The sequence below is a fragment of the Aedes aegypti genome, chromosome 1 (assembly GCF_002204515.2).
Source record: "Aedes aegypti strain LVP_AGWG chromosome 1, AaegL5.0 Primary Assembly, whole genome shotgun sequence".
Classification (NCBI taxonomy): Eukaryota; Metazoa; Arthropoda; class Insecta; order Diptera; family Culicidae; genus Aedes; species Aedes aegypti.
The window spans coordinates 138024989-138052713 of NC_035107.1; the positions used below are offsets into that span (position 1 = coordinate 138024989).

At 37.5% G+C, this 27725-nt stretch overlaps 3 protein-coding genes and 1 long non-coding RNA gene across 7 annotated transcripts in view; 1 reads left to right on the forward strand and 3 right to left on the reverse strand.

Annotated features, from left to right (window-relative positions):
• Positions 1–8894, reverse strand: part of LOC5571505 (dual specificity mitogen-activated protein kinase kinase 3) — a 31316-nt gene extending 22422 nt beyond the window's left edge. Inside the window, exons 1-3 of one of the 2 annotated variants that reach the window (XM_001659706.2) lie at positions 8840–8894; positions 8585–8738; positions 8329–8501 (exon numbers count right to left, since the gene is read on the reverse strand). In XM_001659706.2, coding sequence (XP_001659756.2) covers positions 8329–8396 — 68 coding nt within the window. In that variant the 5' untranslated portion in view covers positions 8397–8501; positions 8585–8738; positions 8840–8894. Of the gene's footprint in view, positions 1–8328; positions 8502–8584 lie in introns of both variants that reach the window. The other variant, XM_021848425.1, reaches the window with a different exon arrangement.
• On the forward strand, positions 1–20988 carry LOC5571504. Of its 3 annotated transcripts, XM_021848424.1 has the most exons (4): positions 1–19; positions 18230–18348; positions 18428–18724; positions 20254–20988. In XM_021848424.1, exons 2-4 carry the CDS (start codon positions 18268–18270, stop codon positions 20707–20709), a joined length of 834 nt encoding a protein of 277 aa, XP_021704116.1. In that variant the 5' UTR covers positions 1–19; positions 18230–18267; the 3' UTR covers positions 20710–20988. The 3 variants fall into 3 exon arrangements, with proteins under 3 accessions (XP_021704116.1, XP_001659754.2, XP_001659755.1); XM_001659704.2 differs by lacking the exon at positions 1–19 and having other exon boundaries at positions 18165–18348; XM_001659705.2 differs by lacking the exon at positions 1–19 and having other exon boundaries at positions 18165–18348; positions 18428–18718.
• On the reverse strand, positions 19184–20242 carry LOC110677636. The gene is made up of 2 exons (XR_002501088.1): positions 19498–20242; positions 19184–19420 (listed from the first exon to the last, which is right to left on the reverse strand). It is a non-coding gene; the product is annotated as an uncharacterized LOC110677636 (long non-coding RNA).
• LOC5571503 (mpv17-like protein) lies at positions 20743–27586 on the reverse strand. Its single transcript, XM_001659703.2, has 4 exons — positions 27283–27586; positions 21231–21364; positions 21038–21169; positions 20743–20975 (listed from the first exon to the last, which is right to left on the reverse strand). Exons 1-4 carry the CDS (start codon positions 27413–27415, stop codon positions 20802–20804), a joined length of 573 nt encoding a protein of 190 aa, XP_001659753.1. The 5' UTR covers positions 27416–27586; the 3' UTR covers positions 20743–20801.
• Between the last annotated feature and the right edge of the window lie 139 nt (positions 27587–27725).

The following is a 27725-nucleotide window of genomic DNA, read 5'->3' on the forward strand; positions in this document are numbered from 1 at the left end:
AGAAAAGAAGAAGAAGAAGGTCCTTACATCGATGACATCTGAGAAATGTCGCACGAATTTTTAATGAAGTGCAATTTCAAAAATAATCTTGTAGGAATTTTGTGCTATGTTTAAGGTGAAAAATCTTTACTGAATATGAAATGAAACGAATCATCAAATCTCTAAGAGCACAACTCTGGAATACCAGACAACCGTGCAAGTTAAAAACTCGACCGTTTGGTCGTACTTGCAATAAAAGAGGAAAAAATCCAGTAAGAATATTGGTAAAATTAACCCTCAATTTTTCAAGGTAGCTTTGAATTAGTAAGCTGAATCAATAATGAGAGTATGATTTTATACGTACAATAATCTAGATATTACTATAAGTATTTGAAACAACTGTCACTACGGACAAAAAAGTATGGAAAATAATTTAAAACGTAATTTATTTGAAAATTGGAAACCGTATCGAAAAAGTTAAGATTCTGGATCTCGTTTTTGCTACCAATGGCGAATTCAATAAATAATTTTTGGTTGTAATTTCAGAGAAGTTTTAGGTTTCTTTCTTGAAAAACATTTGTTTGGCTTCCTTCAAAAGTTAGGTCTAAGATCTTTTCAGGGTATTCTCCGTTGATTTATCAAGAAATTTAATCTAAATAAACTCAGCAGGTCTGACAGGAGTTATGCTGACATTTAAATTTCAATACTTTAGAAAATCAGTAAAACATTACTGTCCTGCTATCTATGTTTGAAAATATAATCCAGATTATCATTTGTTTATCATCAGATTACGAAAATAGCGAGCATTTTTATGATAAAGTGACTTTAGTGACTTTTTGTTGCAAATAATGACTTTGTAGTGACCGTATCGTAAAAAGAGATCAATGTATTTCTCCGTAGGCGAATAGAGACATAGTAGACGGCAGTCTAGATTTTGTTCTATCAGCTAATGTGCCATAGAATTTTTGGACAAGTTTCAAGTTTTTAGCTTACGAATGTTTGTTGCTTCAGACACGTGTTCTCATTGCATTATTGATCGTCAATCAGTTCGGACGCGTTTTTAATCGCTCCCGGTCGCGCACTTTTCATTTAAATTGTTATTGCTAACGTTTCGTTTTTTTTTGTACGTACTAGATACCGGTGTAGAGTGTTTTGTGAAAATGAATTGTGAAATTTGCTTGTTGGATTCCGTTTCCGACTCAATTATGTGGTCGTGCGTTGGGTGCTCACGTAATTTCCACCCTGCTTGCGTGGGAGTCAATATTCAAAGAGGATCGCTCCGGAAGAAGGAAAGAAGAATGGACACTTCATCCTTTGTGTTACCATGCTGCAGTTCATGTCAAACCATGGTTACTGCAAGCTTTGAGTTTAAGTCGCTTGCTGATCAACAGGCGCAACTAGCAGAACAAATTAACAAGTACACAGAGGTGATCCATCGTTCGACTCAACCGAACAGTTTGGGCGTGATCGATGAAGCCATTGACCGCTTGGAAGCTCTAGTGACCGATGTCAAAAATCAGCTCGCGACGGCAAAAAGCAGTTGTTTTGCTGGCAATGTAAATGCTGTTAAAAACCACATCACTGCGATGTTTGATGTTGCGCTTGAGTCGTCCAAATCAAGCATATCAACGGCAGTGCAGTCAATAGCAAACAATATCACTGACGAGGTGAAAGGTCTTAGCAAAGATGTAAGAGAATTAGCATCTTTGACCTTAGACATAACTTCGTTGGAGCCTATGAGAAACAACCCATTACTGGAAATAGATATTTTGAATGAGCTGAAAGCCATATCAGCAAATATTATGACGACTCCAGCACCGAAGTTGAATCACTAGACCCCACATTGGATTCACCTCCCAGTTTAAATGCTGAATTGAATGCAAAAAAAGAGGACAACTCTGGCTGGCGACTTTTAGGTACGAGGAAAGTATGGAAAGCGAATTGGGAGGAATACGACAAACGCCAACTCCGCCGCTTGGATCAGCAAAAGCAGGCCGAGAAGGCTCGAAGGCGACGTAAGCGGAACGCAACTCGAAATTCTACAACCAGCAGAAACAGCCGTTTGGAAAATAATGTAAACAACGATTGCAACAACAATTACACCAATGCCCCGCGCCGCACAGTTTTCGGCAGCCGTAGATACGATTACGACAACAGCAATAAATCTAATATGAACGCAAATTATCTTCCACCCGATCGTGAACTCCTTGCGGCGGCAAAAAATCAATTTTCTCGACCACCATCTAATTATCGCCCAACTATTCGATTTGAAAAACGGGAAACGCTCAACCCTTATCAACCGGACGGCCTCACGAATCCACAACACATCATGACACAGAGAAGTCCACCTTCACCACCTTGCGAAGCATGCGCATGCAAACATTCGTGTTTTCGTCGGACTTGACGCTCTCTTCAGAGGAAGTAGATGACAATTTGACGCGTTCTTCAGAGGTAGAGTATAAGCAAACGACCCAGATAGCATTAGATAGTTTTAATGAAATTAACTCATCGAGTTCTTCAGTAAACTCATCAGGTGCTTCAAATGAAATTATAACATATTGTCAAAATTTTAACAGGATGAGAAGCGCAGCCAAATTGACTGAAATTCATCGTAAAGTATCAGGTTGCGCATACTCTGTTATTCTAGGAACTGAAACGAGTTGGGATGAGAGTATACGGAGTGAAGAAATTTTTGGAAATAATTACAATGTTTATAGAGCTGATCGTAATTATCAATGGTCTGAAAAAAAGTCGGGTGGCGGAGTTTTAATCGCAGTTTCAGCAAAATTGAACTCTGAAATTATCGTTACCGTCGATGGGGGTGACAATGGGTCTGGGGGGTGAGATTGGGTCAAAACGGAAAATTATGATTTATGAAATATTTCAGCTAATAACGCTGATATTACTAAAATTAATGATTCATATGTTAGGAAACATATTATTACACGTAATTCATCACAATATACATTTTTAGAAATAGTAGTTTTCGTTTACTTTACCAATAAAATTGTATGTTGAAACTAGATAAAATTTAACACATTAAATTTCTCCTGTGCAAAGTAACACGCACGTACTTTAACCTCTATCGTTATTTCAGTAGAAGGTTGAAAGTCTTTTCATTGCACTTCACACGTATTTTCCGGAATCTATTTGATTTTTCCACAAAAAAATATTTTTTTCGGTACGGTGTCTTAAACATCAAAAATGGGGGTGACATTGGGTCAAGCAAGAACGATAGTAAATGAAATTGCAAGTCCACTTTTTTGACATTTTACGGTGCCGTTATCTCTTTTTTCATTAAGAAGGGTTTATTCTTTCTAAATACAGCATCTCTGAAACATCAAAAAAGTCTACTTGAGTATTCCGTGCATTGAATAACAATGCAGCGCATTTTGACAACTTCTCAAACCAGCATCTGTGTTTCGTGCGCAGCAACATCGTAAAATTTTATCAAGTGGATGTTTTTTTTTTTTGAAATTTAATTATTTACCAGTGTTTTCATATTATAGAAACATCTCACGGAAGTACAAATGAGTTGATTCGCTGAAATACTGGGATAATGACGTCAACATCTGCCTGGAATGTATTGATCGTGGAATGTCGCACCGAAATTTAACTATTTGCAAAGGTTTAAAATAATCACTGTTTCAGTACACCTTTGGGGAAACTGAATAGGCTTTATGGCAATGGGGATGAGACTTTGAAGACAATTTGAGGAAAAAAAAAGAAAATTTATGTAAACTTGACGATAAATGTTGGGTTTACATACTTTTTCTCATAGTTCTTCAATTTTTTGGTATAATCGTCCTTTTAAGTGAGTTTGTCATACTTGTGAAACGTCTTAGATATCTTTTCGTCTTGTTTGCATCGTATTCCATCAATATTTTTCAGCTATGAATGGATTTGCAGTCATATTCTCAAAAACAAGTTATTTCAATTACAGTGACCCAATGTCACCCCCTCTATGGGGTGAGATTGGGTCATTTTTCATTTACTTGTGGTGCCGCTGTGAATAAATCTTTTTCTTTAATTTTTTGAACGGTTATTAATGTACCATCAAAGTACATACACACCAAATTTGAAATTTATTGGAGTTAAATTGCGATAGTTATTCAATAAATAAATCGTACATATCCCTTTTTGACCCATTGTCACCCCCAACGACGGTACCACTAAATTTAAAGAATTTGAGCACGTGTGGGCGAAAGTGCAATTGTCTGGCGAGACACATATTTTTGTCTCCGTATACTTTCCTCCTAACAATGCGTGCAAAGAAACATACGATAATTTTTTTAGTGTAGCGGAAAATGTTATGTCTAGTTTACCCCCTGAAGTTAAGATTCATATTTACGGTGATTTTAACCAACGCAACATTGATTTTATACCTGATATGGACAATGATTATATATTACTCCCAGTCATTGGAGAAAGTGAATTGCTACAGTTTATATTTGACAAAATTGCAAACTTAGGTCTTAATCAAATCAATCATGTAAAAAATCAACAAAATTGTTATCTTGATCTCTTGCTGACAAACGTCTCTGATGACTTTTGTGTTAATGAGGCATTGACTCCACTTTGGAAAAATGAAGTGTTTCATACGGCAATAGAATTTTCTCAGTTAATTTCTAATACAGATTTCTATATTGTCAATGAATTTGAGGAAATATTCGACTTTAATTCAGCTAACTATGACAACATTAGAAATAAATTAAATAACATTAACTGACAATCGATTTTGAGAAGCAGAGATGATGTAAATAATTCAACAGAAGTTTTCTACAACTGTTTGTTCAAAATAATATTAGAAGAAGTACCAATTATTAAAAGAAGGTGTAATGGTTTTTCAAAACATCCTGTTTGGTTCAATAAAGAAATAATAAATTTGAAGAATCGTAAACAGAAACTACATAAAATTTACAAAAAACATAAAAGTCAAGAGAATTTACAAGTATATTTGAATATGAGCGTACAACTCAACTCAGCAATGCGATTGGCATATGAAAGCTACAACTCCAAAACTGAGCAAGAAATCAAAAACTGTCCAAAGAATTTCTTCAACTATGTTAAATCTAAACTATAATCCAATAACTTTCCTTCTACAATGTATTTTAATGAAAAGGTTGGCCATACCTCACAAGATATATGCAACTTATTTTCAAAATTTTTTCAAGAAGTATACACAACATACTCTGAAGCTGATCGTGATTATGAATATTTCGATTTCCATCCTGAATTTCCTAACGATGTTGGTATCGGTCATATAAATGTGCATGAAATATTGAATGGTTTGAAAAACTTGGATGCAACCAAAGGAAATGGACCGGATGGAGTTCCACCAATCTTCATGAAGACTTTAGCAATTGAATTAACTACTCCCTTATTTTGGCTCTTTAATATGTCACTGGAGTCTGGAGTCTTTCCAAAGATGTGGAAAAGCTCATACCTTGTTCCCATTTTCAAATCTGGCAAAAAATCTGATATTATTAACTGTCGTGGCATTGCCCTTATTTCGTGCATTCCGAAGCTCTTTGAGGCTATCATAAATGAAAAAGTATTCATCCAAATTAAAAACAGAATAACTACAGCGCAGCACGGCTTTTTTAAAGGGCGTTCGACAGCCACTAATTTGCTCGAATTTGTAAACTATTCATTGTGTGCTATGGAAAATGGAAATCATGTAGAAGCTTTATACACAGATTTTAGTGAAGTATTTGACCGTGTTGATATATCCATGCTTATATTTAAACTACAAAAAATTGGTATTGAAGCCAAATTGCTGAAATGGATTGAATCATATTTAACCACTCGCGAGCTAATAGTGAAATTCAAAGGAAAAAAGTCAACTCCAATACATGCCACTTCAGGGGTTCCACAAGGCTCTCATTTAGATCCGCTTTTGTTTATACTGTTTGTGAACGATTTGTCGTTTATTCTTGACAAAATAAAAGTATTAATCTATGCTGACGATATGAAACTTTATTTGGAAATAAAAACTGCACAGGATATACATACTTTTAAACACGAAGTACAAATCTTCCACACGTGGTGTCAGAAAAGCCTACTACAACTGAATGTAAAAAAATGTAACCTGATATCTTTTAACAGGAAAAGAGACATTCCCAATGTAACAATAACTTTAGGCAATCAAAATGTTGAAAAATGTAATAGAATCAGAGACTTAGGCATAATTTTAGACTCAAAACTTACTTTCATTGATCACTATAACACTATGATAAATAAAGCTAATAATATGTTAGGCTTCATTAAACGCTTCGCTTATAACTTCAATGATCCATACACAATAAAAACATTGTTCATTGCCTATGTTAGATCAATACTTGAATATTGCAGCATAATTTGGTCACCTTTTTCAACAGTACATGATGAAAGGATAGAGTCGGTGCAAAAACAATTTTTATTATATTCTTCTTTCTGGCGTTACGTCCCAACTGGGACAAAGCCTGCTTCTCAGATTAGTGTTCTTATGAGCACTTCCACAGTTATTAACTGAGAGCTTTCTTTGCCGATTGACCATTTTTGCATGTGTATATCGTGTGGCAGGTACGAAGATACTCTATGCCCTGGGAATCGAGAAAATTTCCTTTACGAAAAGATCCTCGACCAGCGGGATTCGAACCCACGACCCTCAGCATGGTCATGCTGAATAGCTGCGCGTTTACCGCTACGGCTATCTGGGCCCCTATTTATATGTATTTTTATTATATGCTCTTCGCAAATTAGGTTGGACAGAATTTCCATTACCATCTTACAAAGCTAGATGTATGTTGATTAATATTCAAACACTAAGAGAGCGTCGTGAATATGCCATGATTTCATTTATAAACGATATTGTATCCCATAAAGTTGATTCACCAGAATTATTATCTAAATTAAACTTTTATGTACCATCCAGACGTTTACGCCATTGAGAAATATTTGCAATCAACTATCACCGTACTAATTATGCAAAATTTGGGCCAATGAACCAAATGATGACTACTTATAATAAACATCACAATTCAATCGACTTAACTTGGTCCAAAGCGAAGCTAAAACAATACTTCCGCACATTATCTTAAGAAGAAAAATTAGGTAATTGAATGTAGAAGTGTAACTAGCGCATACGAAACTCTCTGTAACGGTCTACAAACATGATTGACGACAATAAATAAATAAATAAATAAAAATTTCAGGTTTGACTTCGAATCATCTTCCGCTTAATGAAAGATTGACCAAGATACATCTCTCGCGATATTCGTAGAAATTAGGCTAATATTACAAATTTTCTTATGAAAAATGTCATCCCCTCTTCAAAAATCCAAAAACGTTGAAGGGAAATAAAAATGATCCATATTTTTTTGACATCTATTAGGTATTTACGTTTTTAAAATAAAATAAAAAACCAGGTAAAATGACGATCCAGAGGCCGATTGAAAAAATGTCAACGACTATCGTTAAAAAAAAACAAAAAAACCTTTTTAATTTTTATTTTTTTGTTCCCTGTTTTATATTCATACCCATAACACCCCCCCCCCCCCTCCCTTTTACCATCCAAGTGATATCAAACATAACGAATCATGCACACATTATGTCACGCTCTAAGGGGGGAGGGGGTCAAACCAAGCGTGACAAGCCTTACAATTTTTTTTGAGGACTCGTAAATATTTCTATCAGCCTAATAGGGTAGATTTAAGCGTGTAAAAATTGCAGTTTAGTGATAGAGATCAGGTGCTCCGCGCAACAATTTTATTTCATAAAGCGATCCGCGAGTCAAACAGATTGAAAACTCCTGTTCTACACGGAACAAAATCCTGTGGTAAAAATAACTATTTCAGCTGATTACGCCCATTCTTGAAACTACCATGGAAATTCAGACCAATTTACTATGTTTACGGTACACCTCACCGCATTACTGGTAGGTATATTTGACAGAAATAATTTACAACAATCTGATTCCGACTACAGACATGGTAAAATCAAGCGCATTTCTGGACTGAGAATTGCCGGTGCGAGCGCTTAAGTTAACCCTCTAAAATGGTAGTTTTTACCGCACATTTTTTTTCGTGTAATAAAAAGAAAAACGAATAATATTATATTATAAGTTTTAACTATGACTATGATGCTCCAATACAGAAAACTACGGTTAAACATTAAACCAAATGTCTACATTGATGCCCCTTAGGATAAAACTTATGTGAGAATGTATAGGTTTCTCATAAAACAGTTCAAAGGAAGTAGACTCGACACATTCATTAGCAAATGTAGAATCCGGAAAATGGCAATTTACTAGAACAAAATCATGTCCCATTACTATACTGCAACCAACCGCAAAGCCAGTATACTTACACAGGGTTCGAATTGGAGGCCACATCCATTTGGATTTTTAGCCCCGGGCCTTTGTTCCGTCTGTTCATTTCGACTGCTGGCTCTGGTGTTCAAGGTTATGCTAGTAGAAGTGTCTCAATTCCGGAGGCCGTCCACAAGCCTAACTGCGGTCAATAACCGGGGCAGGCGCTGAACTGTTCAATATTCGAAGAAAACGAATTAACACACATTAACGCTTATCAAAGCCGATAGTAGGGCTTATTTACATAATAATTACCTCTGCAATTTAAAATCCACTTTAGGAAGCGTTTTGACGGATTAAGCAACAACACAAAATGTTACACGGAATCAGAAAACGAAACAATCTCGGACAAGGACACAATCGAGGGACGTTTCACATCACTTGAACCATTGAACAACACTGCTTTCCACTGGAAGATAGTAATTAAACCAGAAAATATTGAGAAAAACCGATAAACTATTGAAACAACAGCAGATAATTGAAAATTTTGATGTGAAATGGTCAGCAAACCTTTCAACAACCAAAATGAGTGGTAAGTTTATGGCCAGCTGTCAAAACAAAGTTCACCTCGATGATATTTCACCACTCGGTAAAGGGGTTTCAACTTTGCTCGGTCATTAAAACAAACGTTGCCTGGAAAAAGGACCTAATTTAATAGACCATTTCCGTCAGACCTTACCCCCTGTTTTTATATTTTTCTTCGAAAGACAATTATTTTTAATGATTATTGTCGCTTTCAGATCTAATTTATATGCACTCTCGATTTTATTATGATTTTTTGAAAACTTTAGAATTCACCACATTTTGAGTAGTGCGGCACAGTTGTTTCAACCCTGTGGGTGAACAAAGTGGAGATTTTTCCACAACTTTCAATCTCACCCCTGCGTTGAGTGTTTGTAGACATAACGAAATAGGCCTTTTCATGTGACAGGTCCGTCTATGCATTTGTTTACATCGGTGGAGGACCGGTGCATACACGAGGCTGTCATTTTCATAGAAGAACTGTCAAAGAGCTTCCAGATCAGCTGTTTTGGAACGTCATGTGAATAGGCCTATGTCAATGTCTAATCAAGCACGCGACGACCAAGGTTCTGGATTTACTCAGGTGGTACAGATCATTGATGCGTGCCACTCGTTCTCTCTTTAACACTCCCGCTGTTCTTATGCAGAGCAAATAGTGACGTCACTATTTGCGCTGCATAAGAACAGCGGGAGAATAAAAGAGAGAACTAGTGGCACGCATCAATGATCTGTGCCATCTGAGTAAAATCTATAACATTGCACGACAAAACGGAGAAACCTGACACAACGGATAGGGATGGTACACAAATTATGTCAGGCTAAATTTCAACTTTTTCGACTCCCTCTCCACCCTTTGTCACACTTTTTGTATGAGTCCTCTGAAAATTTTGCAAGACTTGTCACGCTTGGCTCGACACCCCCCCCCCCTTGGAGCGTGACGTAATTTGTGCATGACCCCATAGCAAATGAGCCTCTGTACGTGCAATCAATTCTTTTGTTCTTATGACTTTTACTGTGCGCCGTGTGTTAGTGCTGTCTCACTCTCTCTCACGGGCAACTTTAAAACAGGGCGCACAGTAAAAGTCAAACGTTTTATGGCATGCATAGGCTCATACCGTTTGATATCTGCTGCTTGTGTCGTCTAACTGTTCCGAAACCATATGGCCAATGGAGTATACATGCTTCCCCTTTTCACTACTCTAATAAATCTCCCCGGAAAATCCTCCACGACCACCACAAATATCCCCTTCATCTTCCCGCCGGAAGCCTCTGCCGTGCTCTGCTATAGTCTTCGAAAAAGTTTCTGCTCCCGGTGGCAAACTGGGCCGGTGGCAAACCCGCCGTTGTCGTGATAGATTTCGTCGTACTGGATCTCTTCTACATATTAAAATACCGGTGGTGGAACCGCAGTTAAAAACATTGCCGACCAGCAGCAGCACCAAGATGGTTTCCGGGATGGTTTTGATGATTTCAGCCATGGTGGAAGTGGCGGATGAAAACATAAATAAAGGGAACTGTCATGATTGATTAGAAACAGCTGATCAAATATTCACCACAACGTGGAGACAAAAAACATAGGAGAAAAAGGGGTCCAATAAGAATCGGAGAGAAATAAATTGTAGGGAACCGTGGGGTGTACTGTCGTGCCGCCAGTTTTTCATTGTTTTTCAATAGTTAGAGTCTTCAAAACATATGGGTTCCTTGGGAAAGTTTGTTCAGTAAATTAATAGAAGGCATATGAGCCATTAAAAAAAATTCACGGAAATGGTCTATTATGCTTTATAAAGCTCTTAAAAGTTATGTCACTTTAAAACAAAATCTGATAGCACACTATAGAGCAAACATAAAGTATTCATATATAGCTTCGTGGTTACTTGGGTAGCTCTTCCAATAAATGATACTAAATTTCATTGGATCATGTTTTGGGCTTGTTCACAAATTTCATAACATCGTAACATCGAATACGATACTGCGTGGCTTTTTCGAATCTCTTCCTTCAGACCCGAAACATTTTTTTCCTTACTTTTATTTGTTAGGCACTCCGTGCACTTGGCCACTACTATGCCGAGTATCATATACAGAATCTATTTATAGTTCTTATAGCTATTTCTCTCATACTGAGCAGGTAGAGGAGAGTGCTGTCGTTGGTCCAATCCATAAGCTAACGGTCGTATTTTGGACCCCCTAGGGCCCATTCACAAATTTCATAACGCTGGAGGGGGTGGGTGGGTGTCCTAACGATGTTACGGTCCATACAAAAACTGAATGATATTCATACAAAAAGCGTTACAAAGGGGGTGGGTGGGTGTCCAAAATGGCCAATTTCAGCGTTATGAAATAAATGAATGAGCCCCTAAGGAAGTGATTTCAATTTTTTGTTCCAATTAATTAATTGCACAGCGTAACCAAGTCAAAAAAACATGGCAAAATGTAGAGATAAACTTCCTCTACGAGATAAAATGCCCATACGATCATTAGGGATAAAAAAAACGTCGAAAATAATTGAATTGCGAAGCACTGTTTTTCATTGTTTTGGACACACTAATACATTTTGGACCCTCAAAGTATATATTTTGGACCCCCGGCATTTTTTATCGTTTGGCAACAAATTCCACGACACTGGTTGTATAATATGCTTGCCCATAGTCTAATTAATCGATTGACAGTAGAAAACCGAAGAAATTTTACGCTTTTAGTTCAGAAATTTGAAAAAAGTTTTTGTTTACATCTGGAAAATATCTGACGGCTTCAATTTCTGAGTGTAACTTGTTGTAACGGTTGAATGGATGAACCGATTAAATTAAATTAATTTCAGATAAAATAAACACATTTTCTTTGTACAAACGGTTGATGCAAGTGCGGAATAGTCATATCAAAGACAAATTAAAGACCTCCATGTCCCTTGTAGTTGCCCAAAATTTTATGGCTCATAAAGTAATCTAGAATGCCGTGAAAAGTGTACTGCGATCTGTCAAGCTTGGGTACCTTTTGTACTACCGAGGGACGAAATGCAGTACTAGAAGTGGTACCCAATCTGAGCCCGAGTGTGACGGACCTGGTCATATCTTTCCAAATGACATGCGAATTGAGTTGGTCTCAAGGGGGTGGTCACTCTGCACAGTGTGCCTTGCACAGCTTGGGCACATCTCGGCACACTGACTGGCTCTATTTTCCATAATGGGTTGCTATAAAAATCACAATGAACTGAAATTTCATGCTCAGCAACCATTGATAATTTTAAGTTGCTTGCGTTCTGTCATTTGATGGAAAAACTGATATGGGCTACAGCAAAAACACCCACTGGTTTTATTATATTTTCCCATTCAACAAGTTATTTTTATTTTAGATCGAAGCTCTGGAACTCATACGAAATTTCTTAAGCTAAGTATGCTGTTTCGCTCAAGAAAAGTAAAGAAATTCCTTGACTGAAAGGGTCAAGAAATTTCCTACAGAGAGCCCCCTTTGAAGTGACATTTCTTTTCAACTGCGTACTGCGATGAGAAAAAAGTGATTTTCTTGACCATTTCTTGGGAGAAATTTTCCACGCATCGAGATAGGCTATTCCTTTTCTTGTCAGTAGCAAACCGGCCTTTAAGCAGAAAAAATGGCTGAAACAATGAAGGAGTTTGAAAATGATAATTCAGATCGATGCAGTTCTCAACTCAAGAGGTTGAACGTAGACACGTTCTCTTTGATGAGAGAGAGAAGATTTGGGTGTTAAGTGCCCCACACATAGCAAGGATGTGGCTACCCGGACTTGATCCCCGGAAGAATCAGCTACAGCCTTGAAGGACACTACCCGCATAAACTGAAACCGTACAGATACTATTTCCCGAACTATCCACAACAATTTACGACAATATCTAAACAGTTTCAGATAACATCCAAAATTACAATAAACCAACACTACCGGGAATGGTTTTGACAGTCTGGCAAATTGTAATTGAACAAATAACAATGTGGGGAATAGGCGGTTAAGTTATGTAACCATATAAATTTGCCAAATTTCTCGAACAAAATTTTTCGTTCGCTATTTGCCGGATGGTCGATATACGGTAATTTCTTTACCAATTAATGGTAAGGCAAATAGTTCAGAATCAGTCCAACCATTCATGTTCTAGCAATGTGAATAATGTATGGGGAATCATTAGTTTATTGTACTTTATGGTTTTTTAACCCTACTTTGTACTGATCTGTCGGATAAGAAATGATGGGGACATTATTTCTTTTTCTTTTTTAATAAAATAACCAATTCAATCACTGTCGTTTTTTTCGTATTATTATTAGTCAATTAAGTCATACGTAGTTACATTTTCTGCAAGGTGCCTCCGGCTTCAATATCATATCACAGACAAAATTATATTTTGCTTAACACTGATTCGGAGCATTGAAGCGGTAAAAATATTCCGGTAACTCTCGATCCGGCAGTCAGCTACCCTTCCGCTGGTATCAAATCTTCAGCTTCGATTCCTACGATTCCAGCATGAAGCATCCCCATCTTGATCCCGGCAGGTTGCTTGACGGACTTCGAATAGAACTATGTCTTACCAAAATTCTTGCAGCTAGTGGAGATGGCAGATTCGGACAGCACTGTTGGTGTACTATTCTGGTCCAAGATGCTTTCTGCTGGAAATTAACGAGCAAATCCATTGCTTGGTGCAGGAACAACTTTAGATGGTTAGGCAGCAGCATCGTTCCTTGCCCCGATTGAAGTCGCATCACAACACTTGGGAAACACACATTTAAGGAAAAAATAGATAAAATTAAAATTAACTAGGATATGATTATACCCATAGCTATACTTACAAACTGTTTCGACTCCAATTGCAAATAGTATCGGAAATTTCCGCAGGAAATGTTTTTTTATTCTCGAAATAACCAAACGTTTTCGCAGCGAATTTTTGTTTTGTTTTTTTTTCAGATTGACGAAAGACAAACACGCTAAAAAATCATCTAGGTAGATTAGAACATTCCGTTCCACACAATGTGAAAATTACATTATTCTTTTCTCATATCTTGACCTTAATCACGATCAAATTAAGTTAAATAATATACATTTTGTTTATTTTTTCATAATCGCGTTGTAAACATAACACCGCTTTTTTAAAATATTAGCTTCGTTCATCTCGCCGTGATAATTTTCAAACGTGTATAACTGTTCGTGAAACTGTTAAACAACGGTTAAATATAGTAAAACGCAGATGTGTGAATGTGGAAAAACGTAAACCATTCCGCAGAAGGTGAGTTTATTTTGCCACTGTTTATCGAGAGTTTTCATTATCATATCATTGAACAAAATCTGGATACCATCAGAAATTGGGTGGTATGAATAAAAAACTTTGAACTTTACTACATGTAGCATCTACTCAAAAACAAAATCCACAAAGTTTACTACACTTTTGGTATGAATAAAAAACTTTTCGAACATGTAGTACTTACTACTTTCGAACATGAGCAGTGACTGAAGCTGCACGTTAAGAAATTTCCATTCAGAGTGCAGAGTGATTCTGCACGTAAAGAACAATCTATTCAGAGTGACGCCTAAAATTAATACAATCATGCATATGAAGAAAATGCATGGAATCTAATCGATTACGCGACAATTTGCACAAATCATGAAAGTGCTGATATTTGACAAAATTTGTAGTGTAATTTTGCGATTAGTCTGGTATTCTCTTTATGTCTATGATTTTATGATGATGGTACATCAAAGAATTTTCTGGGTGGTTTTCGGCCTTCGCCAACGCCAGTGATTGATGATTTTTTAAATACTTGCTTAACATCTATGAAGAGATCTTGAGATTACAGCTATCAAATTTGGAACCACATATTTTCTAGCACCAGTACTGAGATTCTGGTGAAATTGCGGTAGAATTTTGATGCTCCCCGTGTGTTTTCTTAACAGCGCGTTGAATTCCGGAAGTTCTAAGTGTTTCTACGATATTCTCGCTATTTTGGTGGGGTTTCTGATAGTATCCTTGGAATGTCTAGAACTTAGAATGTCGAGATTTTTATGGGAATTGTAGTGATTCCATTGGCAGTCGTTAGAATTCAATGAGGATCTCCCCTAAAACACCATGGTTCCCTTTGAAATTATCAAAATTCTTGTCGATTTCACAAAAAATCCCATTGAAATCTATAACCGACATTCAAATCGTTTATATTAAAGCTTTGCTTTGAAATTCCAACGGAACTGGAGATCAAAGGAATCTTAAAGGTTTTTACAATAATTACGAAGATTGGTTTTCAGAATTACAAATATTCACACAATAATTCGCAGGAATCCCACCGCAATCTCATAGATTCTTACAAAAATACCGTCTCAAAGATACCCACAGAATTCCAAGAGATTAATATTCGGAATCCCATTCCCACCCCAATTCTAGAGTTTTTAACAGATTCCTAATATTTCCGCAATATTCCTAGAATGGTATTTAAACTTCCAGAATTATCACAAAAAATCCGACATCCCTATCGGAATCCCAAAGTTCCTACAGGAATTCCGGAATTCAAAAGGAAATCTGAGATGTCAGAGTTTACAAGTAAAATTTCAAATTACATTATAAATATCTGAATTCCTACCGACATCCTAAAATTCCTAGAAAATAACATAATTATCGTAATGCCAGAATTCACACGGATATTACAAATTGCTACTGCCGGTAATCTTACCGCAATCTCAGCATTGGCGGGGCGAATGTTTTCGTAACCTCAGAATTCCTAAGCAAAACTCAAAATACCTTCCGAAATATCAAAACTCATATCGTTTTCCCATGATTTTTACTCAAAAGTAAATTATTCCATTCAATTCCGCAATCTCAAAGCATGTGTAGCAACCTCTGAAGCTAACTACCAGTAGCTTTGTAGTAAATGCTACCTTTATTCATAGCAATGCGTTGTTTGTAGTATGTTCGAAAGGTGTAGAAAGGAAAATGACACAAACATGTTCCACTCGTGTTCCACATATAGCGTTTACTACCGAGAATGTAGTAAACTCAACTTTACTACATTTTATTCATACGGCCCATTGTCACTATTTAGTATAGATGACTTGAACTGTTGTTAACATTCTACAGCTCAAGATTCTATACCGTTCAACAGAAACGCCACTGTTTGTAATACATTAACTCTATCCGTTAGAGGAAACTTATTGTTTGAAGTATACGGCAAATTGGATTTTTCTATGCGGGTAAGCCCTTTCGAACTTTTTATTATCGTTCCAAAAATGCGTTCAAATAAGCTTGTCTGAAAACAAATTATACACATTTTTTGAAATTTCAGGTGCCCTGGGGAACCAGAAAAATCATATTAGGGACGGTTCATAAATGACGTACCATTTTAGGGGGAGGGTGAGTCTAAGAGTTTGTGACGATGTGATTTTGTGGGGGAGTCGAAAAATGGCCAAAAATGCTACGTCATTTATGAACGTTGCCTTAGTTCATATTGAAGACATTTTTATAATAGTTCTTGGTAGCCATATTGTGTATTTCTTTCACCACTGGACTGCGAAGTGCGGCCTTATAAGTGTGAAAGTGTGAATAAAAGTGCGGGATTGCATCGAATCACGTTGGTGTCTTCAGAGCACTTATTCTCTGATTTACAAAGAATATGTCCTCCGAAGACACCAATCCGATTTGATGTCATTGCGCACTTTTATTGGCGTTTCCGCACTTGTAAAAACATCTGCGATAATCCAGTGATGAAAGAAATGCGCAATATTATAGCCAATTCCGGGAAACAACGGCATTTAAATATTTGCCAACCTACGAGGGTAATGCGCAAAATGGTGAAAGTCACAAAATTTCAATCTAGGGACGATTAAAAACTGACGTCTATTGTTTTTTTTTTAGGATTTCTAGGCCCTCCCCCAGCTGTCTCGCGTTTTCCAATGCCTAGCACTACCATGCTTTTATGAACCCCCACTTCTTTCCCAAATGATTGACGTAATTTTTGAATATGATATGATTGCCGTGTTCTCCGTGCACCAAATATGTTCTGAATTTAAGGTGAAGATAAATCGAAGCCAATCCTCAAATTTTCAAGAGCACGGATCTGGAGAACCGAACACCCGTTTGAGCTGAAAACTTAATCGATTGGTCACCACCAGCGAGTGACCAATCGATTAAGTTTTCAGCTTAAACGGATGTTTGGTTCTCCAGATCCGTGCTCTTGAAAATTTGAGGTTTGGCTTCGATTTATCTTCACCTTAAAAGGACACGTCCAGAAAAAAAAAATGTTTGGCTTTTTTCCATATTATTTTTGTTGACAACAAATACATGGAATGCTATGATTGCTACTATAAATTTCGGTTCAGTGTATTTTTATAGCTCCTAGGTTTATGGTGAAATTTTTCATCAGGGCACATCGGCACACCTAAAGGCACAGTGAACAAACGTTGGTGCTAATTGATGCGCCAGCTTTGTGCGGGGTAGTCACCCTTGGGTGAGATTTTCTTGGCTTCATTATGATTGAATTGTTTGGTTCAATGATAGAATGATTTCGAAGCCTGCGGTAGAACTTCGACAGCTGCGGTAGAACTCTGTGGCTACCGCAAACCGGAAAATTTGCTTAATAACCGTAATATTTCTCGAAAACTTATTCAAACAGTCTCATGTCAGAAAAGTGAACAAACTTACTTTATCGATCTTATGTGTTTTGCAGACGGAATTCTACGCGTTCCGGAATTTCTGGCTTGCTGTCCTTTTCAACTGTGTACTCTTAAGCCTGATTTACTGCTGACAAGTAATTTCTCGGCCTATCTTGATGCATGGGAAATTTCTGCAAGGAATCGATCAAGAATGCGCTTTTTTCTGATCGCAGTACGCAGTTGAAAAGAACTGTCACTTCAAATGAGAGTCGCTGTAGAAAATTTCTGCAAGGAATCGGCGAGCAATTTCTTTAGCGATTCCTTTTCAGTAGCAAATCAGACTTTATCAGAAAAAAGCGCTTCCTTGATCGATTCCTTGCAGAAATTTTACATGCATCAAGACAGACCGAGAAATTACTTGTCAAGCTAAGTATGCTGTTTCGCTCAAGAAAAGTAAAGAAATTCCTTGACTGAAAGCGTCAAGAAATTTCCTACAGAGAGCCCCCTTTGAAGTGACATTTCTTCTCAACTGCGTACTGCGATCAGAAAAAAGTGATTTTCTTGACCATTTCTTGGGAGAAATTTTCCACGCATCGAGATAGGCGATTCCTTTTCTTGTCAGTAGCAAACCGGCCTTGAAGGCAGCGAATCTCATGGCGGAAGAAAATAAAATGAGGCCGTTTGCAAACGTTACGCTGGATTTTAATGACCAAGTAAACTCAGATAATCTCTTGTTTGATGTTTATGTTTTTATTTATGTTCCAGAGGTCTGAATTCAAATTATCGTCGAGAGGTTTTGAATTAAATTGCAATTAAAACGTTATTAACCATGAGAAATTGTGTAGTACCTAAATGTGATTACAAAAACAAGCACAATCCAAAACGGGCAATGTTCAATGTGCCGATCAAGGTAAGCATGAACCTTTTTTCCTACTGAAATACGGAAGAGTTTTCGAACCGCATTGAAACATGATGTCTGTTACCAATAGGATCCGGATTTGCTGAAGCAGTGGCAAGCTGTCCTGCCGGTTCGAAGGCCACTGAAAGAGTTCGACCGGGTGTGCGATCAGCACTTCCGGGAGGAAGACATCCTTCGCTACTGGGAGCACACCATCAACGGAACGGTGGAACGAATGGAGCGCCACAAACCGGCCCTGAAGCCAAACAGTGTTCCGGTGTTCGGCCAAACGGAGGAAGAGGATGAGGAGGAGCAGAGAAGAGTCGAAACGGTAGAAACTCCCCGGAAGCGAAAGGAGAGGAATTATCGAAGCCCAGAGAAGGTGAAGGTGAGGAATCAATGTTATCCAGAATGTTACCATATTTTATCAGTAACGGATGTAACACCCGAAAGAAAAAGATGGTACGATCTGTAAAGCATAATACTGTTAATAGTTCCCTTTGTCTTTTTTGGGACCATTCGATATTTTCCAATTTTTGGATAAGAGATTATTTAATCTTCGCCTAGGTCCTCTCTGCGTACAATATATTTTAACCACACTGAGCCAACTCTCTCGTTAAAGGGTATATGATAGTCATATAATTCTGCACTATTAGAATTTCTTATGAAAGTCACCATAGTATGGAAAAATATGTTCGAAGGTATATGCGTGACATATAAGAAAGCTTTTCTACATCCATGTCCATGTTATATGCAAAAAAAAATACCTAGTACGGACCAAGAGAGTATGTAAACATCATTTGCATTCCAAATACATGCTATTGCAGCCAAACAGAAGATCCATTTGTAAAAATTAATATAATTAATAGTTGATACGGTGAGTGATACTATCAAACTAACAAATTACGAATATTGTTTTCATTATTTTATTGTTTTTACTGTTTCATCTACATGGTATCTGCTATTAATAACTTACAATGCTAATTGCCTTTCCTGTCCACATATGATAGATCCCAGTATGTTGCTCAATACTTTGCCATTCTTGTGGGGTCTTGTGGGGTGTTCATGAATGTCCAGCATTTTCCTGCAAAATGAACACGATTCAATTTTATTTTTTGTTCAGTAAGAAATTGTTAGAACATATTAAAAATTTATACTTACTTTACATTGCCAATAAGATCTTTATCGCTCAGGTTTGATCCTAACAATTTAAAGGATACAGCTTCTGAACGAGCGCTTGGGTCAAACATGCTGCAAAGAGAGGAAAGAGAAGAACTTTCTGTAACATTGTAACTACGGTGTCAATTCAATATGAACGGCAAAACTTACCATTTATTATTTTCAAAAGGCAAAGAGAGAATTTCCTGATTCTTCAGTAATCTTGCCTGTTCGTAAGCTACTCCATCTGTTGCGACGACTGAATAAAATCGTACTGGTGATATGAAGAATACGCATATGACAATCGCAATGCCGATGAATCCGTCGAAACTATGTACGAAACATGTACCGGTTATATATTCAATGCATATAACAACAATGTTAGCCAGTGACGATAATATTCACTAGCCGCTGTTGAATCAGAAATGTTTGACAGATGACACGGATATGAATCCATATGCATTTTATGCAACATAGATACAGTTGAATGGATATGGAATTTGAAATAAAATATTCGATTCGATTTATTTCAGTGCAGGCGAATCGAAAAACGGCATCACATGTGGGATCAAACATTCACAGTAGAGTGAGAAAGCGGTAAACAGTAAAAAAACACAAAGTTCAGTAATTATGAAACAATCTTGTTACTCGAGTGTAGGCTCCAAAATAATAAAAGACATAATCATCTCAAACCTGTTGTAGGGAAATGTAAAAAGGGTTCTATTCATCAGTGTATTAATCCAGGTTTTTTTTTTACAGAAAATGAAATTGACTGAAGACCAACAAGCAGTTGAAAATTTAACTATTGCTGAACCGACACAGGCTTTCGATAGCAGTACAGTACATTTATCGATAGAAAACCTCGAAGAATCAGTTCCTGTTCAAGTAGAACAGTTGTCCCACCCAGATTTCGACACCCTATACGATGAGGTGTACGAAGTGGAACTGCCCTCAACCCTCTGGGGCATTCATCGAGACGTGCAGAGGACATTCATTGCGTTCACCGAATTCAGCAAGCAGACGATGAATGTCCGAAAGTATCTGTTCATTGATCGCTACCTGCAGTACCGGATGGCCGTTGGGCAAAGGGTCATGAAACGAGGTACGCTTTCCTCCGGGCTGATCGAATCCGTAACCGAATTGCTGTCCAAACTGGACGAGATTAAAATAAGGAAAGTAATCATCAAGGGGAGCAGTTCGATACTTGGGCAATGATCTCGGAGTGATAGCAGTAAGTTACAAATTTCATTTATAAGTCGTATAGTCTAAGGTATCGTTTAATTTATCATCAGTCCTATATTTCCATGTTATTTCGAAATGATAGATTTAGACTTCTGCAGCTTCTCAAGCTCCAGCTGTTTCATGTAAGCGAGGAAAATTGTCCACAAAAGACTGCACATGCTAACAAACGGGACTCGATTTTTCTCAGGCACCACCGAAAAATTGAACGTTTGCAACAAAGGCCAGATGCAAATGGCCACCTGTAAGATAAAAGCCCTCGATGAGTATTCCGGTGCTAAAACAATTCGAAATCCTTGCTTACCTTGTATGTCGGTGGGACCTTGGCTTTGACTTCCGCTATTGACTCATCGACAGTTTTTGACTCCAGAAGGCTCATCCCGAAGTAGAAACACGTCATCGCTAGCGGCGTATAGCTAACTTGTTCTGTGAGAGCCTGTGGGAAAGTATGTTTGAATGCTTCTAGTAATTTGATCTTACAGTATGGTTTTCAGTACCTTTGCAATCGCAGATCTTAATGTCTGCGCTGGCCACATCATGGAAGCTAGCCTTATCCAGCAATAAAGACTGGGAGCCACAATAAATCCGCCGTACACAAAGAATCTAAAGCATTTCATCCAGTCCAAATCTCCTGGAATTCAAAAGAAAAGATAGATCAATTCATTTAGGTTCTTATTGGTAGTACATTGATTAAAAATTTCAAATATCATTGTACTCCTCTCCACTTTCTGCCGAACTTTTCGACAAGTTCTAAATTATTCTCTGCCTCTATAGTCAGTATTTTATTTAGGATTCAGCTGGTTGTTCAATAGAGCAATGATCATTTCTGAGTACAAAGCACATCTCTTTCGGAAGAATGGATCATTGAAATAACCAAAACGGCCGCTATGAAATGCATAGATAGCGCTACCATCGTATTTTATGTTTGACAGAACGCAGTTAATGTTTAATCCCATATCCCATCCAGGACGGACGATTTCTCGACCATATTATCATATTTCTTTTGCTAAGCGGTAGCGCTCCAGAATGAATTCTACTATTCATGCTGTGTTAAAGCAACTCAATGCCTGTGAAGAGTTGGAGGCGGAGAGAAACTAAATGTAAACCTGATCCTGGGTGAGCCGTTTCATAAAACTGTGTCTAGCACAATTGTGCTGTTTCGTCCCGAAAGGGATATACGGTGGTGCCGCTGTTTTGATGCGGTAAGTGCCAATTGAGTGACCTTCAATGATCCATTAGAAGCCCATCCAAACACAACGCTTTCTCGGGCTAGGCATTGCATATACAATATATGCAATGCCTAGCCCGAGAGCGCATTATTTATTAGTTTTTGAAAGACCACACAATACTCGGGCTCCCAATGGGTTCCCGATGCTAAAAAGTTGATGTTTCGCTTTAAATTTGAGCCTAATTAGTAATTATTTTGAATGAGAGGCTACCGACTCAGCGACAGCCTCATAAGTGCTACGGAGTTGGAGGTTGGGGAAGGTATATTGTCAGGATTCGCCTAGAAAGCTGGCGATAGACTATAAACATTTGTTGTTTAAGTGTTCTCAATTTAATCTTTTGAATGCCGGCAATCAAAAGAGAAAACAATAGTTTATTTATAGTATAAATAGTCTTTCGCGATATGCTTGTCGATTGTGCAGTAATATTTTTGCTCGATAGCCAGTAAAAAGCAAAACCGATCCCTCCAGAGTCATCGGATTGTATAAAATAACGATACGCGTAAAAAAAAAAATCTCCGGCGACAAAAACACGCGCGAAACCGTGAGCAAAATCTATCGGACGACGCAAAACCGAACTGTCCTGCTTGGGCTTCACGAAGCACTACCCAGAAAGACGCTCCAAAACAGGAAAAAAAAAATCTTCAGCGACGCAAACCCGCACGAAATCGTGAGCAGAATCTATCGGACGACGCAAAACCGAACTGTTCTGCTGCAGTTCACGAAGCACTACCCATCAAGACGCTCCAAAACAGGAAAATAAAAATCTCCAGCGACGCAAACGACGACGTAAAACCGAACTGTCCTGCTTGGGCTTCATGAAGCACTACCTCTATCTTCCATTCTAAATCTATCACACTCAAACTATTCGTTCATAGCAAACGCTAGAACCAGATACGGATAAAAAACTGTTTCCCTAACGCTTCCATTCTTCCACGCACATGCCTTTCCTTACGCCTGATACATAGGCAGTCTGCTAACCACAAAAGCAAACCTCTCTGCCATGCCTTTCCCTCATCCATACACTTCCGCATGAACTGGCTTAGATGCAGTCGGACTCCACGGTCTACAGTGGGCCAGTACAGGGTTGTTAACGTTAATCAACGATTAACGCCGTTAACGTTAGTTTTTCTCGAGATCAACGTTAACGGCGTTTCGTTGATTTTTATGTTTGTTAACGTTAGCGTCAACGAGTTGCGTTGAATTAACGTCAACGAACATCGTTAATCTTTTCGTTGATTACTGGGTGACCTGTGTAGATGCAATGAAAATTTTCGATACGGTGATAAACAAGTTGTCTCCATGCAAATACCGTAACCAAGAAAATTGAAAATAAAACCTTGTACCCGTAAAAGGATGCAAGCAGCAAGGGTCAAGATCAATTTTGTACAAGTGGAAGAGAAATCCGGACGCGTTGCAAAATCTGTCAATGACGATGAAAGGGGGAAAAATGAAGATCTACCGATTCATGTCGCCAAGTGGTCCTTTCGCCGAGGAAATTTTCAAATACTTGACACTGGTTTCCGGGAAGTAAAGGCGTTTTCAAATCATAAATTTTATGGTTGAATGACTGCATGGATAAGGACAAATGAAAATTCTTGCCGCTTACATCCCAGACCTAAGCAATTGAAAATTGTGTTGCATAGGCTTGAACATACACATGTGGAAAATCATCTGGTGGTCACGAAGCTATTTCCTGCAAAATTAGTTCATCTAGTCAGTGGCAAAAGTAAGTAACCAAATACTATTTTTCCATACAAAATGCCTATGTTTTGGGACCTGTATCTCAACTTCTGGTAGTTCGAATTGACTGTAATTTGAATGCCGAACTACAAATGACCTGAAGTTTTATCTATAGCGAATTCCTTATATTGCATTGCAGTCATTTACCAAAGAGTTCCAGAGGGTTGATCAAAGACAAAAGCAACTGAGAGATTCTTTTACCTAATTCAAAAACGATATGTTCTGGGTGGTTGATCTCCAAAGTTCACCGAAGTTGTTCACATTCAGAAGTTACGTAAATTTGCAGAACATACCACTTGGGCACTTCCATGAACCACTTTGGCATGGTTTTTTTTTTTCTCGGCCGAATCGTCTGAAACTTTGCAATAGGAAGCACTTCAATACGACTCATATTGTGGCCAAATATGAGCGTAGCAGCTTCCAAAAATCTACTGCTGAAGAGAATCTAAAGTGCCAAGAACAGGATCCGGCTCCTTACCGTTTGTAATCGAATTAAAAAATCTCAGCTCCTTACTTTTGTCTTTGAACAATCCTCTGAAACTCTTCATAAATAACTGCAATGTGATAAATTCACTAAAAACAAAACCAGTTATTTATAGTTTGTCATTCTTATTTCATGGCAATTCGAACTAAACTGAAATACAGTGCCTCAAAGTTGCTAATTTTGTACGTAAAAACAGGATACAAGCTTTTGTCTTTGACTGAATTTAAAAAAAAGTTCACTCATTATGAAAAAGAAAATGCAATAAACTACATGTTTTTTTATTAAAGTCTGAGCACAACAGATAAATAAATCTAAAATGTATTTTTAACTTATTTGCTGTTTTATTTCTTGCCTCTCGCTACATTACATATCCTTCTTGAAACAAACTCTGGGATTTGCTGAAAATTTGGAGTACAAAGTTCATAATTAACGCAAAAAATTACCGTTGACCGTTAACGTTAAATCAACGCCAAGCGTTAACGTTAACGTTGATTAACGGCTCCGAAAAATCAACGCAAAATTCGTTGATCGTTACAATTAACGTCAACGAATCAACGAAACGGCGTTAATCGTTGATCAACGTTAACAACCCTGGGCCAGTATAAGTGCAACATCATTTCCTCCCCCTTCCCCACATTGGTCTGCATTCTGACGTGGCAGGCACCATTGTTGCCTAAAAATAGAAGATCACCAGCACTTATACACTGAGGATGCCTGTTAGTCCCAAGCAGTCATTCGGTTGGTTCCTTGTGCCGCTGATCTGGCAATACTGGAGTAGCATCCTAGGGCGGCCAATCAAGCTCAAGCTCAGGCTCAATGTAACATTGACATTTAAGACTATAATCTCACGTAAAAGACAAGGGTAATCACAGTAGCCTGATTAAAAAGTACTCTTAAATGACTAAATTGTTTTAAATTATTTCGAGTAGACAGTAATAATACAATAATGACATTACTTTTTCAAACAAATTCGGGATGGCTTATTTTCACAATGTTTCCCTTTCAAAAAAGCAAGGGAATATGAGTAGAAAAAAACTTTAGGCGTAAAACAATTTTTTTTCAGATTAAATAATTAGTTACACAGGTAGTTTACTTGACTTTGTTTGTAGAAGTTTAGATAACAAGGTGGATTTTAATTACTGAAACGACAAATCAGAATGAAGATTTAATCCGACAGACAATACTTAAATTGGAAATATCATACAAATGACATGACAAAACAAAATCTTGGTACAGCAACGATGTTGAACAAAACTTTAATACACGCAGTTCAGATGAATAGTTACGAAATAACAGATTACATGCTTTACTGCTTGTTTAGCTACATAAGTAGATCGTTTTCATGGCAGCGTAATAGCCGACAAAACGATGAGTATAACGTTTCTATAATCCTTTTTACTATAAATTGAAAGTAAATCCGATTAACTAATTATTTAACTAATAACAACCACAGAGCTATTTACAAAAAAAACATATTATGTTTACTTCGGACAGCCGATTAAAAGAAAGACGTTAATTAAAAAGTTCCAATGAAAGAGAACGCACGAAAATCTCGTGGAATGTCTATTTAAAGCTAGTTCAAAACATAAAAAATGGGGTTTACGTCTATCCTCATAAAAAAGTTTCTAAATACTTTATTGAAGGATTCCGTTTGATTTCTCATGAAGAGTTTTCCGATTTCTTTGTTAAAGAGAGGTGGAAATTCCACATAGCAGATATGCAATTGCTGTCCCATGATGTAAGAACTAACATTAGAAATGTTGCGTTATAATGTTGTCGAATCATTTCAACAAACATAACTGAACAGAAGAAAATTCAAGTAACAAGAATAAAATTTTCTTTGTTTACATGTTACTTATGTTACTGTGCATTGGGACGCCTTAACAAATGTTAAAGGTAATAGAGATCGTGAATATAACTGTTGGGTTTCGAATTTATTGTTCAAAACGATAAACTTTATACTTGCCCCACTTATGGGGCAAGTGAAAAGTAAGGAGACGTTTTTCAAAAACTTTTTCTGTACTTTTTACTTTAATTTTACAAATTTTACAAAATCAATTTCAGAATACAGCTTATATTTAGTGGGAGTCAAGCTAAAAAATATACAGGACCTCATTTGTTTTAATTTAAAGTCTCTAGAATGTGAAGATTCCCAACTATGCGAAATTCATTACCCACTTGCCCCACGGTATCTTCACACTTAAATTATTTTACGGATTCCTGTAAAATCTCAACAGCTGAACAGTTCGGTAAAATAAATTAACGGAGTACGGTAAATTTTTACAGTATTCGGTAAAAAAATCACCGGAATCCGTTAAATTCCGACGAAGTTACCGTGTTTTATTTCACCGAACTGTTCAGCTGTTGAGATTACGGTGAAATTCACCGTAAGAGCTTAGTGTATTATTTCAAAAGAAACAAAAAACTAAGAGCCATCTATTGCCTTTTCAGTTTTGAATATCGCCCTATTGGTCCATTACACGTTTACTTCCTTTGCAGTCACTTGGTGCAGTAGAAACATTAGCCGTAGAACGCAGATGTCGCGACTGTTCGTGTGACCAACATCTAGTTTGCCACGCTCTGACAGCTTGAGTACCGGGTCTATAAGTGTCAAATCAATTTTTCGACCAAAATAAAACATTCTCTACAACATGGCACTAAACAAGCAATTAAAAATTTCAACAGTAAGTAATAATAAAATAATTCTATTTTGTGATAACAGCGCCACTAGCGTTCTACTACTTATATTTCTATTCTTGGTGCGGATGGTTGTATTTTGATTCAACCTAGTAATGTTCTGCTGATCGAGTAATGAATCAATTCAATCACGTGCTGCATGTCAGAGATGTTTTGTTTTGCATACGCGCTCAGCTTCTGCACGAGATTGCCTCTAAAACGTGTCCCAAGCCGTGACGCATGTTTCTAACGGAAAATGTTGGCCACGCGCCAAGTTCACGTTCACTGCCATGGCGTAGGTTTACTGCTCGACAATGTGAATGTGTGTTAATTTCATTGTCACCGTTTTCGACGTAGCAAAAATTCTTGAAAACTCCCTGTCTTTTGTTCTTCTTAGCCTTTTGAAGGGACTCGACGTACTCCAATGGGTTCCAGTGACCGACTGTTGAATGAGACATCCTGTTGGCCACAATAGACTGTAGGTAACCATTCCTCGAGCGACGGGATATTGATTGAGGAACAATCGTGCGCGATTCAATAGAACTGGAACCATTTTTTGTGTTTTCACTATCCAACTGCTCGGTCACTCGCGAAATTCAATTTGTTTGATCTAATTTTTATTACGTAAACACATTATTCGCAAGGTCGCGATTTTCGCACGGCGGTTTTACTCTTCGAATATTTGAATGCTGTATTCACTGTAAGCTGACTGACATACTGAGCTTGCGATTTGAATGTCCCTTAGAAATAGTGCGCATGCGATTTGAAATTTTATGACTTTAGTTGTTGTAGTTGATCGCAATTACTCACCTGCGCCTGTTGGGAGACCGAAAAAAAAACAGTTTGTGTGAGATTTGACAAGT